This window comes from Microtus ochrogaster, chromosome 18 (assembly GCF_000317375.1).
Source record: "Microtus ochrogaster isolate Prairie Vole_2 chromosome 18, MicOch1.0, whole genome shotgun sequence".
Taxonomy (NCBI): Eukaryota; Metazoa; Chordata; class Mammalia; order Rodentia; family Cricetidae; genus Microtus; species Microtus ochrogaster.
Window position 1 is genome coordinate 4,266,992 of NC_022020.1, and position 13,883 is coordinate 4,280,874.

The 13,883-nt window shown below is 41.0% G+C and overlaps 1 protein-coding gene across 1 annotated transcript in view; it reads left to right on the top strand.

The window, feature by feature from the left end:
* The window catches only part of Snrpd1 (small nuclear ribonucleoprotein D1 polypeptide), a 15,074-nt gene extending 3,975 nt beyond the window's left edge, over positions 1–11,099 (top strand). Inside the window, exons 2-4 of the mRNA XM_005355752.2 lie at positions 2,428–2,504; positions 5,419–5,610; positions 10,755–11,099. Of these exons, the coding sequence (XP_005355809.1) occupies positions 2,428–2,504; positions 5,419–5,610; positions 10,755–10,831 (346 nt within the window). The 3' untranslated portion in view covers positions 10,832–11,099. The remainder of the gene's footprint in view (positions 1–2,427; positions 2,505–5,418; positions 5,611–10,754) is intronic.
* The last annotated feature ends 2,784 nt before the right edge of the window (positions 11,100–13,883 follow it).

A 13,883-nucleotide genomic window follows, 5' to 3' on the forward strand; every position in this document is an offset into this window, starting at 1 on the left:
GCAATTCACAAAAGAAATACACATTCTATATTCATTAAAGGTACTAAATCTCAGGCAAATGGCCACTATCTCTCCTCCTTTCCTCCTCTTTCCTTTGTTTTTATTATTATTGTTGTTGTTATCTAGATTTATGTGTATGCATCACATGTTTGTCTGATGTTTATGGAGTAGTTACAGACAGTTGTAAGCTGGCATGTGGGTTCTGGGGACCTCACCAGGGTCCTCTGGGATAAGCAGCCAATGCTCTTGACTAGCTGCAAAGCCATCTCTCTAGCCTCTTCTTTGAAACAGTCTCATTTGGCCAGGCTGTGTAGCTAAGCCCTTGAATTCTGTTCCTTCTACCCTCATTTCCCAAGTATTATGATTACAAGCATACATATTTCCTAGCTTTGCTCATTAGAAAATAAATTATTACTATTCTGTGTGTTCTTGCACATAAGAGGTGTACATGTACATTACAAGACAATTTGGGGGAGTTTATTTTGCCTTCCACCAGGGTCCCAGAGATTAAAACTCAGGTCCTCAACCTGTATAGCAAGTGCTTTTGCCTGCTGAGCCATCCTGCCAACCCTGCTTGGTATTTGAATTCATTAGTTTTGTTATTGATGATTGTTGTTTTTGAGGCAGGATCTCAATATATAGCCTTGGCTGGCTTGGTGCTCACTTTGTAGACCAGGCTGGCATTGAACTAACAGATCCACCAGCCTCTGCCTTCCTGTTGAAATTAAAGGTTGCCACCATGCCTGGTTCAATTTTTTTTTTTTTTAAGATAATTATCATCAGGGTAGTGGTGGTGCACGCCTTTAATCCCAGCCTTTGGGAGGCATAGGCAGGCAGATCTCCATGAATTCCAGGACAACCAAGGCTATGAAGAGAAACCCTGTCTAGGGGGCAAGAAAGATTACAATTATTTGTACTGTGTGTGTACAAAGGTCAAAGGACCCTAGGGGGAGTCAATTCTCTCCATCATTTTGGCTCCAGGGATCAAACTTGGATCGTCAGGCTCTGCAGCAAGTGCTTTGCCCTCCGAGCCATCTTGCTATGTCCTTCACTCTTTTTGCATAGATAGAAAATAGGAAGATTGGTTATTGATATTGGTAAGTGTTTGCATAAATGAGTTTGTAATAGCAAAACGTTGAAAACGTTCACAGTGAGATAATTGGTATTTCCATATAGTAGACTGCTATCTAACGCTTGGGATATTAGTTTTTAAGGAATCATCTCGAGTGTAAACTGCTAAATAAGGTCTAAGTGTTATGGATGCTATTTGAAGAATGGCCTACTTTGTGTGAAGTCAGATCTTACATGTGTACCTATGAGTTATAAGAATATCCCTAGTCACCAAAAATGCAGGGAAAGAAAAGAGGTTCTTTATCTCTGCCATGTAACCTTATGATACTAGTGATTTTTTTGTGGCTTAAAATTAGTCTAGAATCTTTTATTTTTTTAAATTTATTCATTTATTATGTATACAATGTTCTGTCTCTGTGTATGCCTGAAGGCCAGAAGAGGGCACCAGACCTCATTACAGAAGGTTGTGAGCCACCATGTGGTTGCTGGGATTTGAACTCAGAACCTTTGAAAGAGCAGGCAATGCTCTTAACCTCTGAGCCATCTCTCCAGCCCAGTCTAGGATCTTTTTGTTAAGATAGTATCTCACTTGCTGTATAGACCAGGCTGGCCTCCAGTTTACAGAGACCTAGCTGCCTCTGCCTCCCAAGTGGTGGAATTAAAGGCAAGCCCACCCCACCTGATTCTACTCCAGGATCTTGAATGTCTTCATTTGAGGTGGTTTTCTAGCAGTTTACAGTATTTTCTAGTCCAGAGCTTAGAACGGTTTTGAACCTGGTTCAACACAAAATCACAGACTCAAGCATGAACTTTGTAGATGACATTATTGTGTCAGATATACATTTGAATACTCTTATAGTTCATGGGCTGTGGTTTGGACACCCCCAATTCTTCATCCAGTGTGGTCCAAAGAAGCCAAAAAGGTAGGCACACATGCAGTAGACAGATGCTAGATGACAGCTTATTACTTCATTCCTTTATAAGTTTGAGAGTTTAGTTCAGGAAAGTTAAATACACTCTATTATTAATATGAATTGTTAAAATATGTTTATGTGTATGAGTGTTTTATCTGCATGAATGTAGTGCACCAGAGCTTGCCTGATGCCTGTGAACATCAAAATAGGGCTCCCAGCCCCTGGGACCTGGTGGTTTTAAGCTTTCATGTGGGTTCTGGGACTTAAACTGGGTCCTCTGCAAGAGTAACAAGTGCTCTTAGTTCTGGTCAAGTGTCCAGACCCTATACAAATTGTTGCAGTATCATTTTGAAGATTTTGAACTCTAGCAATTTCACCCTACCAGCTTCACAAAAAGACTTCTAAATGTTACAGGTAAAATTCAGTACTTTTTATTTTATAGATTTTTGATGAAATTGAGTCATGAAACTGTAACCATTGAATTGAAGAATGGAACACAAGTCCATGGAACAATCACAGGTGAGGAGGCCGCACTCTTTTATAATGAATGTTTTTGTTTTTCTCCCCGTGTTCATGTGCTGGAGAGTTTTTTTGGTTGCTTAATAAGCATTGTTGTAGTAAAGATCCTCATTCTTTTTGTCTAGGTTACTGAATGGGCCTTAGTTAAGCCCCTCATCTTATATTCTTGTGCTACAACCAAACCACATTGCCAGGTGCTTTTGTTTTTATAGCTTGTATACCTTTGCTTGTGTGTGTTCTTCTCCATAAAATGTTGCTTCTTCCAAAACGCTTTTGAGACTTTACACTTTTATTATGTTTGTGTTTCACATTTGACTAATTTTTTATTACTGTCACTATATATGTACGATTGATTTCATACAAGTGTATTTTTATCTTTATTGTCCTGTCCTCTTCCGCTATTGCTTTCTTATTCCTACCTGTTCCTCCTCCCTGTGCCAGTCTTTATTTTTACTGACCCACTGAGTTTTGGAACAATTTCTTAGCTAATAGTAGGCATTCCAAAAGTGTTTTAAGTGATTATTTAAAGAAAGAAAATAATATCTTAATATGTGTACATATTCTCATGTAAGTCTAGTGTTTTAGTAAACAAAGACATAATGGGATGTCATTTTATGGTTATTCTAGGACTTGATGGTACCAATTGTGAAGGAACTTGCCTATTAAGTTTTTGTATGGTATGGCACCATATCTAAGGAAGTACAGCTGCTACCCTTGTTAAAGTGTCCTGAGTAGTGATTTGTTCTACTTCTGCAGAACACAGTTGGGCGTTGTGGAAGAGCTGGGGTGGGTTTTGTTGTGGTAGTGTTCCCTCCGCCCTCTATTTCTAGGTAGAGTCTTGTGTATTCTAGAACTACTCTCAAACTCTCTGTGTATGGTTAAGGATGGCCTTGTTTTCCCGCCTCTAGCTCCTGGGTGCTGGGATTATAAGTGTACACAGCACACCTCTTTTAGTTGGCAATGGGGGTTGAAACCAGTGTTTCATATCTAACAGCTGAGCTATCCCCAGCCCTCAGAATGGCAATCTTGCTCTTTTTTTTTTGGTCAAAATCTAATGATAAAAGCTCTACTATTAAAAAAAAAACAAACAAAAACAAGTTTCACCATATACATAATAGGTGCTTAGTAAATGGATGTCCCAGGAGGAAGGTATCAATAAACTTGGGAGGACAAAATTTAGTAAAGATCTCATTCCCTCTAGTGGACAGTCACTGTTGAGACTTGAGTATCTTATATGAACACACACACACGTATACACTCAGCTCAGTTATCACAGTGTGCTATATGCCATGAAGGTAGTGAGAGACTAATTAATGTCTTAATGTGTAGGTCTTAGAACATAAGAGATTGTAAGTCTCTCTGCTCTTCCTTGCCTACATAAATCAGTGTCCCTAGGAGGCAGAGGAGGTGGAATATATCGAGGCTATATCATAGGAAGGGGAAAGGATTTGTTGTTCCTTTTTTTTTTCTAAGACAGAATTTCTCTATGTAACCCTTGCTGTCCTGGAACTTGATCTGTAGACCATGTTTGCCTTGAACTCAAAGATGCACCTGTCCCTGCCTCCTGAGTACTGAGAGTAAAGGCCAACGTTCCCATTTCCCAACCCCCTTCTTGTTTGTTTTCTTTTTTTTTTTCTTTTTTTTTTTTTGATTTTCAAGACAGGGTTTCTCCATAGCTTTTTGGTTCCTGTCCTGGAACTAGCTCTTCTAGACCAGGCTGGCCTCGAATTCACAGAGATCCTCCTGCCTCTGCCTCCCAAGTGCTGGGATTAAATGCATGCATCACCACTACCCAGCAAAAAAATTTTTTTTAAAAAAAATAAATAAATAGACATGTTAAGCTGGTTGAGGTGTTGATTGCCTGTAAACCAAGTAAGCACTAGGGAGACTTAGACAGGAGAATCACAAGTCTGAGGTCAGCCTGGGGTGCAGAGATAGACTTTGTCTTAGGAAGGTAGGGGAGGAGTTCCTAGAAACAGGTGAAAAATAGCATAGGTCTTTAAAAAGAAAGTTGAACATGGTTGATAGAATGATGGATAAGGAAAATTATGGGGACACCGGGAGAATTGTGCCACAAACACTATCCGATCCTGGGACAAGAATTCCGTTTTGAAAGTAGTGGACTTAAGACATACACAGTATTCACGTTCCTTCACAGCTTGTTATATATTTCCTTTGTCTACCAGATAGGTTCTTTCTCTGTAGTCCAGCTCTCCTTGAACTCGTGGCACTCCTCCTGCCTCAGCCTCTTGAATGCTGAGATTCCAGGCGTGACTTAAGCATACCACCATGCATCCTATTCAGTGCACGTACTTAGCCTGCACAGTAGTACCATGGCTAGGAAGGGGCTTTATTTATTTATTTATTTATTTATTTATTTATTTATTTATTTATTTATTTATTTATTTATTTATTGGTTTTTCGAGACAGGGTTTCTCTGTGGTTTTGGAGCCTGTCCTGGAACTAGCTCTTGTAGACCAGGCTGGTCTTGAACTCACAAAGATCCTCCTGCCTCTGCCTCCCAAGTGCTGGGATTAAAGGCGTGCGCCACCACCGCCCGGCACAGGAAGGGGCTTTATGAAGGAGCAGTTGCTGGTTTATATTGCATCCCCCCATTGTGCATGTAACTAACAGATTAGATAACTCTTTTAATTTAAGGATTTATTTATTTTATATATACAGTGTTCTGTCTGCAGGCATGCCTGTGTGCCGGAAGAGGGCATCAGATCTCATTATAGATGGTTGTGAGCCGTCATTTGGTTGCTGGGAATTGAATGTAAGACCTCTTCTTGCAGAGGTTTTACATTCTTAACCTCTGAGTCATCTCTCTAGCCTCCAGATAATACTCTACAGGATTATTTCAACTGTGGCAAGATAGATTGCCTTCTGGTAATTGTTCTGTTTTCCTCCTTAGGTGTAGATGTTAGCATGAATACACATCTTAAGGCTGTGAAAATGACCCTGAAGAACAGAGAACCTGTACAGTTGGAAACATTGAGTATTCGAGGAAACAACATTCGATACTTTATTCTACCAGACAGCTTACCTCTGGATACATTACTTGTGGATGTTGAGCCTAAGGTGAAATCTAAGAAGAGAGAAGCTGGTAAGTGTGAAGGTGTTTTGTGTATAGTGTATTTAAATCTTAATTCACTGTTGAAAATACCTTTGTGAACAACAAGGGTGTTTTGTTGCTTGGAACATCTTATACTTATGAGTGCATGTGACAGCTTCTGGAGTTGCTATGGAGACAGATCAGCCATGCCGTTCTTATGTAATCTCAGCATTCAAGAGGCTGAGACAGGAGGAGTGCCACAAGTTCAAAGAGAGCTGGACTACAGAGAAAGAACCTATCTGGTAGACAAAGGAAATATATAACAAGCTGTGAAGGAACGTGAATATTGTGTATACCTTAAGTTCACTACTTTCAAAACAGAATTCTTGTCCCAGGATCGGATAGTGTTTGTGGCACAATTCTCCCGCTGTCCCCATAAGTTTCCTTATCCATCATTCTATCAAGCTGTGTTCAACTTTTTTTTTGGAGGCTGGCGGCACAGCTGTCTCTTCTTATTTTAGATACTTTGTGAAAATTCATTGTGAATCTTCTTGCCCATACAGCTAAGAAAACGTTAAATTCTGTTGACTTATTGGCTGGTTCTCTTGTCCTTGTGCCTTCTCTCTCATTCTAGCATCTGCTGTCTGTTGGCACAGACTTTATCTCAAGCCTCCCTTCAGTTTGCATAAGCTCCTGTTGCTGTTGTCTTAGGGGTTCTTTCTTTTTTTCTTTTTTCTCTTTTTTTAGGGGGCGGGGTTTGGTTTGGTTTGGGTTTTTGAGACAGGGATTCTCTGTAGCTTTGGAGCCTGTCTTGGCATTCACTCTGTAGAACAGGCTGGCCTTGAACTCAAGAGATCCACCTGCCTCTGCCTCTTGAGTCCTAGGATTAAAGGTGTGCACAGCCACCACCTGGCTTTTCTTAGGGTTTCTGTTGCTGTGAAGAGACACCATGACCGCAGCTCTTATAAAAGAAGAGCTTACATTAATTGGGGTGGCTTACATTTTCAGAGGTTTAGTCCATTATCATCATGGTGGGACATGGCGGGATGTAAACAGACATGGTGCTGGCTATATATCTTGATCAGAAGGCAACATGAAGTGAACTGTCTCACTGGCTGTGGCTGAACTTACTTGAGACCTCAGAGCCCGCCTCTACAGGGACACACTTCTCCAACAAAACTGTACCCACTCCAGCAAGGCCACACTTACTATTAATGCCATTCCCTTTGGGGGACATTTTCTTTCAAACTACCACCCTCATTGTTTTTATTGTGTTATTATTTTGCAGGCACACATGGGGAGGGAGGCATGGAGACAGGGTTTCTCTTTGTAGCCCTGGCTGTACTAGAACTTGCTCTGTAGACTGGGCTGGCATTGAGCTCACAGAGATCTGCCTCCAGAATGCTGGGATAAAAGACATGTGCCACTACTGCTTGACGTTAGTTTTACTTTCGTTAACTGTTGCGGGAGGTCCTCCCGCTCCTCCAGCCTATAGCTGCTGAGATACCAGCCCATTGGGGCATGGTCTCTCTCCCTTTAAAAAAGCAGCGACTTCCCTCTCCTCGCTCTCTTCCTGCTCCGCTGGCGACTAGACTCCCTTCCTGGTTGTGCAGAGGGCTGTGATCTGTTTTTCCCCTTTAAATAAATACCATCCTATTAATCATAATTCCAAACTGGTGTGGCATTGCTTGTGACTTATGTCTCCAGTTAACTTTATTTATAATTTTCTTGCACATATACATAATATCTTGATCAGCTCTTGAACCTCTTCTCCCATATACCCCAACTTCATGTCAGATTGTGTGTGTATATGGTATAGGACTATTCTACCTCAATTTTTCTTTGAGAAGTTTTTAGTATTTTGTCATTGTTAGTTTCCTCTGATTGCTTTCTTTTTCCTTTTCTCTTTTTTCTTTTTTTTCTGATGTAGCTCACCTGATCTCAGATTAACTGTAGTGAAAAGTAACTTGGAACTCTTACTCCTGCCTCCACTTCCCAAGAGCTAGGATTAGAACTGTTCACCATCCTGGTTTATGTGGTACTAGTGATCAAAAGCAAGGACTGGTGCATGTTAGGCAGGCACTCTACAAACTGAGCTACATCTTTAGCCCTGTTTTCTCTGATTTCTCTTCTATTTGATCTGTGTGTGTGTGTGTGTGTGTGTGTGTGTGTGTGTGTGTGTGTGTGTGTTTGTGTGTGTGTCCCATTACACACACAGGGTTTCTCTGTATATCCTGACTGTCCTGGAACTTGCTCCGTAGTCCAGGATGGCCTCAAACTCAAAGAGATACTCTTGCCTCTGCCTCCCAAAAACTGGGATTAAAGAAATATACCACCTCTGCTGGTGTATTTTTATTTTTAAAGACACTTGGATTTCCTTTGCCTGGAGATGGCTCAGAGACTAAAATTACTTGCCATGCAAGCCTCGTTACCTGAGTTTAATCCCAAACCTGCACTGAAAAGAAAAACACATCTCCCAAAAGTTTTACTCTGCCTTCCACATGTACAATATGGCATGCTCTCAAGTATGCACATACATACACATAACATATGACATATACACATGTGATAGTAAAACTAATAATTTTAATTCATTAAGAACTAACATTGGAGAATTAAACCTATAATCTTGTACATAAAAGATAAGCCTCTACTATTTTATTACATTCCCATCATTTTGTTTTCTTATTTTTACATTTAGTTATTTACGTGTGTATGCAGGTCCTGAGAGTATGGGCACATATGTATGGTGATGTGTGTTTGGAAGTGAGGACAACTTGCAGGAGTCAGCATGCCTTTCACCATGTAGGTCTTGGGGATTGAACTTCAGTTAGCAGGCGTTGCAGCAAACACTACCTACTGAGCCATCTAGCCTTGAACTTGTGACCCTCTGCTCAACCTCCCTAAGTAACTGCCCCCCGCCCCAACAGGGTTTCTCTGTAGCTTTGGAGCCTGACCTAGAACTAGCTCTTGTAGGACAGGCTGGCCTCAAACTCACAGAGATCCTCCTGCCTCTGCCTCCCAAGTGCTGGGATTAAAGGCGGGTGCCACCACCTCCTGGTATAACTGGGCTTTCTTAGTCTTGTTCTGTCAGTCCTAACTTCTATTGGATTCCAGAGTAAGTTGGCCTCTTCACTAGGCAGATTAAAAGTTTCAGAATCTGGAATTCTTAGAGTTTAGTTTCTTGCTATATTAGCTACTTTCTTGTTTCTCTGAGAAAATATTAGACAAGAAGAAGCTTAAGGAAAGGAAGGTCTGTTCTAGCTCAGTAGCTATCAACATGTCGGTCACAACCCCTGTGTATGAGGTCACATGACCCCTTCACAGGGGTCACCTGAGATCATTGGAAAATACAGATACTCATTATGATTCATAACAGTATCACAATTACAGTTAAAAAGTAGCAATGAAATAATTTTATGGTTGGGGATGTCTCTACAACATGAGGAACCATATTAAAGAGTCATAGCGTTAGGAAGGTTGAGAGCCACTTACCGTGGAGAAAGAACTGTAGGAGCAGACCCTTGTCCTGTCACATTGTGTGTCCAGGCAATAAAACCTCAAGGCAAAGAGTTCCATCAGCTGGAGACCACTGGTACAACATGTGAGTCTATGGAGGAAAAGAGTAGGGCAGGAGTAAAGGGCCATTGTTTCTTTTCTTTTTTTTGGTTTTTTGAGACAGGGTTTCTCTGTGGTTTTGGAGCCTGTCCTGGAACTAGCTCTTATAGACCAGGCTGGTCTCGAACTCATAGAGATCCGCCTGCCTCTGCCTCCCAAGTGCTGGGATTAAAGGTGTGTGCCACCACCGCCCGGCAGGGCCATTGTTTCATAGATGTTTAATATGCTGACTTTGAGGTGGTTTTTGTTTTGTTTTGCCTTTTGCCCAAAGATGCACTTGTGTTGTAGCCTGCTAGAATTAGTTATAGCACTACAAAAGCTCTTGGGGTTATCATTCTTTTTCTCGTTTAAAAAATTGTAATACATAGCTTAAGAAACACTGATTCCATCTGTCCCTTTAAATCCCTCGCCTTGTACCGTTTTTCTAAATCTTAAGCCTTTTTGTGTTATGTTTTGATTCCTTCTACTTTTTCTTTCCCACCTACTTGTCAAAGTAGTGAAAAACTTTACAGGATGCGTCCACATTTGTCCAGCCTTGTGTCCTATCATTCTTTGTATCTAAAGATCCCGTTTCTCTAGAAGCAATTCCTTTACTAAGTGCGCACCTATGATCCCAGCACTTGAGAGGCAGAGGCAGGCTCTTTTAGTTTGAGGCCAGCCTGGTCTACAGAGTAAGAACCAGATCAGCCAGAACTAGAAGAGACTGTCTAATTAGGGTTTCCATTGCTGTGAAGAAACACCATGACCACTGCAACTCTTACAGAGGAAAACATTTATTTGGGGTGACTTACATGTTCAGAGTTCAGTCCATTTTCATCATGATGTACAGACATTTTGCTAGAGAAGTAGCTGAGTGTCCTGCATCTGGACTTGTAGGCAACAGAAGTGGTGAGACATTGGGCGTGGCTTAAGATCTTTGAGACCTTAAAGCTTGTCTCCATCCATGGTGGTGACATACTTCATCCAGAAAGGCCACATCTACTCCAGCAAAGCCACACCTCTTAATAATAGTGAGACTCCTTTTGGGGGCCATTTTCTTTCAGACCACCACAGAGACCATATCCTAAAATGAAACAGGTGGGTGACTTTACAGGGTTGTGGGTTATAGCTCAGTGATAGGCCACTTGCCTGACCTTTCTGCGTGAGGCCCTGGGTTTGATCTGACTACCAGGGGGGAATAGACAAATCTTAAAATCTTAGTCTGAGTACATCAAGCAGGTACACTGGTTTGTCTTTCTGTTTTGTTTTTGTTTTGTTTTGTCTTTTGTCCTCATAATGTTAAGGTTATATGGCTGTGGGTTAAAGTACTAAGTTATGGTTGAGCCAAACAACTTTTCAGGTTCTGTTGTTATTAGATTGTCATTTGGTATAATGTACTTGGGGTTTGTTGATTTTGGGCTAACTTGCTTGGCTTCTATTCTAGCATAGGGTATAAATCGTCCCCCTGCTGGCACTTTTTGGTTTTACACGGTAGTAGTGGTGTTTTAAGAGGTGTGGATAGTAAAGGGGTAAGCCTGTGTGATAGCTGGGCACTGTGACTATTGAAGAGATTTCACCTGCTGTAACTTTTTCCCCAGTTGCAGGACGAGGTCGAGGCCGAGGTAGAGGAAGAGGACGTGGTCGCGGCAGAGGAAGAGGGGGTCCTAGGCGATAATGTCTTTCAAGATTACTTCCAAAGTGATATGGAATTGGGGGATATTTTTTGTACAGGTTTTGTTTGTCAGTTTTTAATAAACTTAAGTGTGGGATGAAGTTTTCTGCTGATTATCAAATCAAAGTTAAAGTGTCTCCTGTATACTCAGCACAGTATGTTCAATTCCTGGTGAAACATGTGTGCACTGATGAACATGCATTAAATTTCTTTGAGTCCATTATATGGTACCCCTTTTGAGATGAAATAAACTCTTGGTATTTCAACAGAGTCCTTTTGGGATCGGATGTAAAATTCACTTTCGTTAGTTTTACTCTGGAACCAACCTTACTGGTAAAAGCAAGCAAGAGAAAAACCCTTTATTTAATTAATTTATTTTGCTTGCCTGTGGTGGCACATGCCTTTCTTTGGTCTCAGCACTCAGGAGGCAGAGACAGGCAGATCTCTGATTTCCAAGACAACTAGGGCTACACAAAAAAACATTGATTTTTGTTATTAATCCATTTTTGAAAAGTTATCAATAAAATATAACCTTAGATTCTCTAGAAATAAAACTCAGATGTTCACTAGATTTTTGTTTGAGCAGTGTAGAAGCCTTTATTTGTGCAGTGTGCCAACCAATAACTTCTTTGTCAAATGTTTATAAAGTTTTGTTTTTGGCTTTTGAGTCAGGGTCTCTCTACATAGCCCTGGCTTTCCTGAAACTCACTTTGTAGACTGGGTTGGTCTGTAACTCACAGGGGTCTGCCTGCTTCTGCCTCCCATGTGATGAGATGTGTGTCCCCATTCCAGGCCTCATCAGGAGTCTTAACCAAAGTGAAAGACCTGTTTTGGTAGCAGAATAATTTTCAGTTAATAAGAATTTTTATGTTTTTGGCCGGGCGGTGGTGGCGCACGCCTTTAATCCCAGCACTCGGGAGACAGAGGCAGGCGGATCTCTGTGAGTTCGAGACCAGCCTGGTCTACAGAGCTAGTTCCAGGACAGGCTCCAAAGCCACAGAGAAACCCTGTCTCGAAAAACCAAAAAAATAAAAAAAAAAATTTTATGTTTTTGTTTGCTCTATTTATTGATTGATTGATTGATTGATTGATTGATTGATTTTGTTTTTCGAAGCAGGGTTTCTTTGTGTAGCTTTGAGTCTGCTCTGGACTAAGGGTGATTATCAGCTACCTGATGTGTATGGTAGAAACTGAATTTGGGTTTTTTACTTTTGGAGATAGGTCTTGAAATTTTTTGTCTTTTGTTTTGAGACAGGTTTTCTCTGTAGCTCTGACTGTTCAGGGTTTAACTCTGTAGACACGGCTGGTCTGAAACTCAGACATCTATATTTCTCTGCCTGCTGAATTAAGGGATTAAAGGCGTGCGCTACCTCCATCCTGGCACATGTAGGTCTTACCATTCTTTTTTATTAAATTTTCTGGGAGCTAGGGAGATGGTTAGATTTGTAGAGTACATACATACATACATAAACATGAGGCCCTGAATTCAAGAAAGTTAAGATGTGAACACCTTTAGTGCCAACATTGGAGGCAGATGCAGGCAGATATGAGTTCAAGGGGGCAGGGTTAGAGATAAGTGGATCCCAAAAGGCTCTTCAGCTGACCCACCTATTCTCAATTTTAGACCAGTGAAGGGTGCTTTCTCAAAACAAGATGGATAGTACCTCTGGTCTTCATAATTATGTATACATAGATAAACAGAAATTTTCTGCAAGGGTCATTAGTCTCTAGAGGATTATTGGGGCTGGAGAGATGGCCCAGACAGTACAGGTTTATCTTCTAGAGAACAAGATCCCATTCCTAGCACCCAGATGGCAGCTCACATTGCATGTTTCTGGTACACAGACATGCATGTAGGCAACTTTGCACAATATTTGATCACTGTTAACCATAAGATTGTGTTATTGTTAAAAATCTAATTGTGTAGTTCAATTCACACAACAAAAACCTTATTGTAAACAGGATTAAAGTCAACCATATGTCAGGAGGCTGAGCAAGCAACGAGTTGACAGGAAATGAACAAGAAAATACCTTAGAGGGTAAGATGGAATCAGAAGGATGGATAGAGAAGACGCATAGGAAGGAAGGGACATTGAGTTAGAGGAATCTTGAGAAAGGCCTTTTTCTGGAATGTCAGTGGAAGAGGAAGGTCAGCTTGCTGTGCTTTCTCTGCCTTCTAGAGCTAGCAGGCTTTCACCCCAGCATCTGGCTCCTGAGTCTATTGGTAAAATCAAACAGTTGAAAACAACAACAGACAAAATACCTGTGCACATTTTAAGTTTAGGGTCTGGGCTGGTGAGATGGCTCAATAGATAATGGTACTTGCCCTGAGCCTGCCAACGTGAGCTTGATCCCTGGGATCCACTTGGTAAAAGGTGACCGCAACACCTACAGGTTGTACTCTGATTGCCATGTGCACATTATGTAGCCTGCATGCTTGTGCACATATATGCAAACACATGCACACAAGTGAGGTGCTTTAGTGGGTGAAGAGAAAATGCTGTGCAGGCCTAATGACCCGAATACGGTCCCCAGATGGCCACTGACTCCTGGGTGTGTTCTCTGATCTGTACAGTTGCCCCTTTCTCCTCTCTGAAACATGATAAAGTAGCCATTGTGAAAGTGGTATACAAATTTAAAGACAAATAATGAAGATTGTTATGTTGGGTAATCTCAGCCCTTACCATCAGTTTGAGGCTGTCTAAAAATGGTCTTAGCAGTATTTTAGCTGATTGGTAAATTTAAATACTTATTCCACAATTGATATGCTTATTTTGTTTATAGGGGATTAAAATTATACATCTTTTCTTGTATAAAGATGACTTTATCAAGTGATTCAACAAATGTATGAAATCCATGATTGATACTTTAGATACTTTTGTTTTACATTTATGTGTATGAATGTTTTATTGAAATGTATGAATGTGTAGTACATGTGTGCCTGGTGTTGGAGGTCAGAAAAGTGTCAGATCTGAAACTGAAGTTAGTTGTGCTAATGGGTGCTGGAAACCGAAACCCAGTCCTCTGCAGGAACAAGTTCTCTTAACCAGCGAGC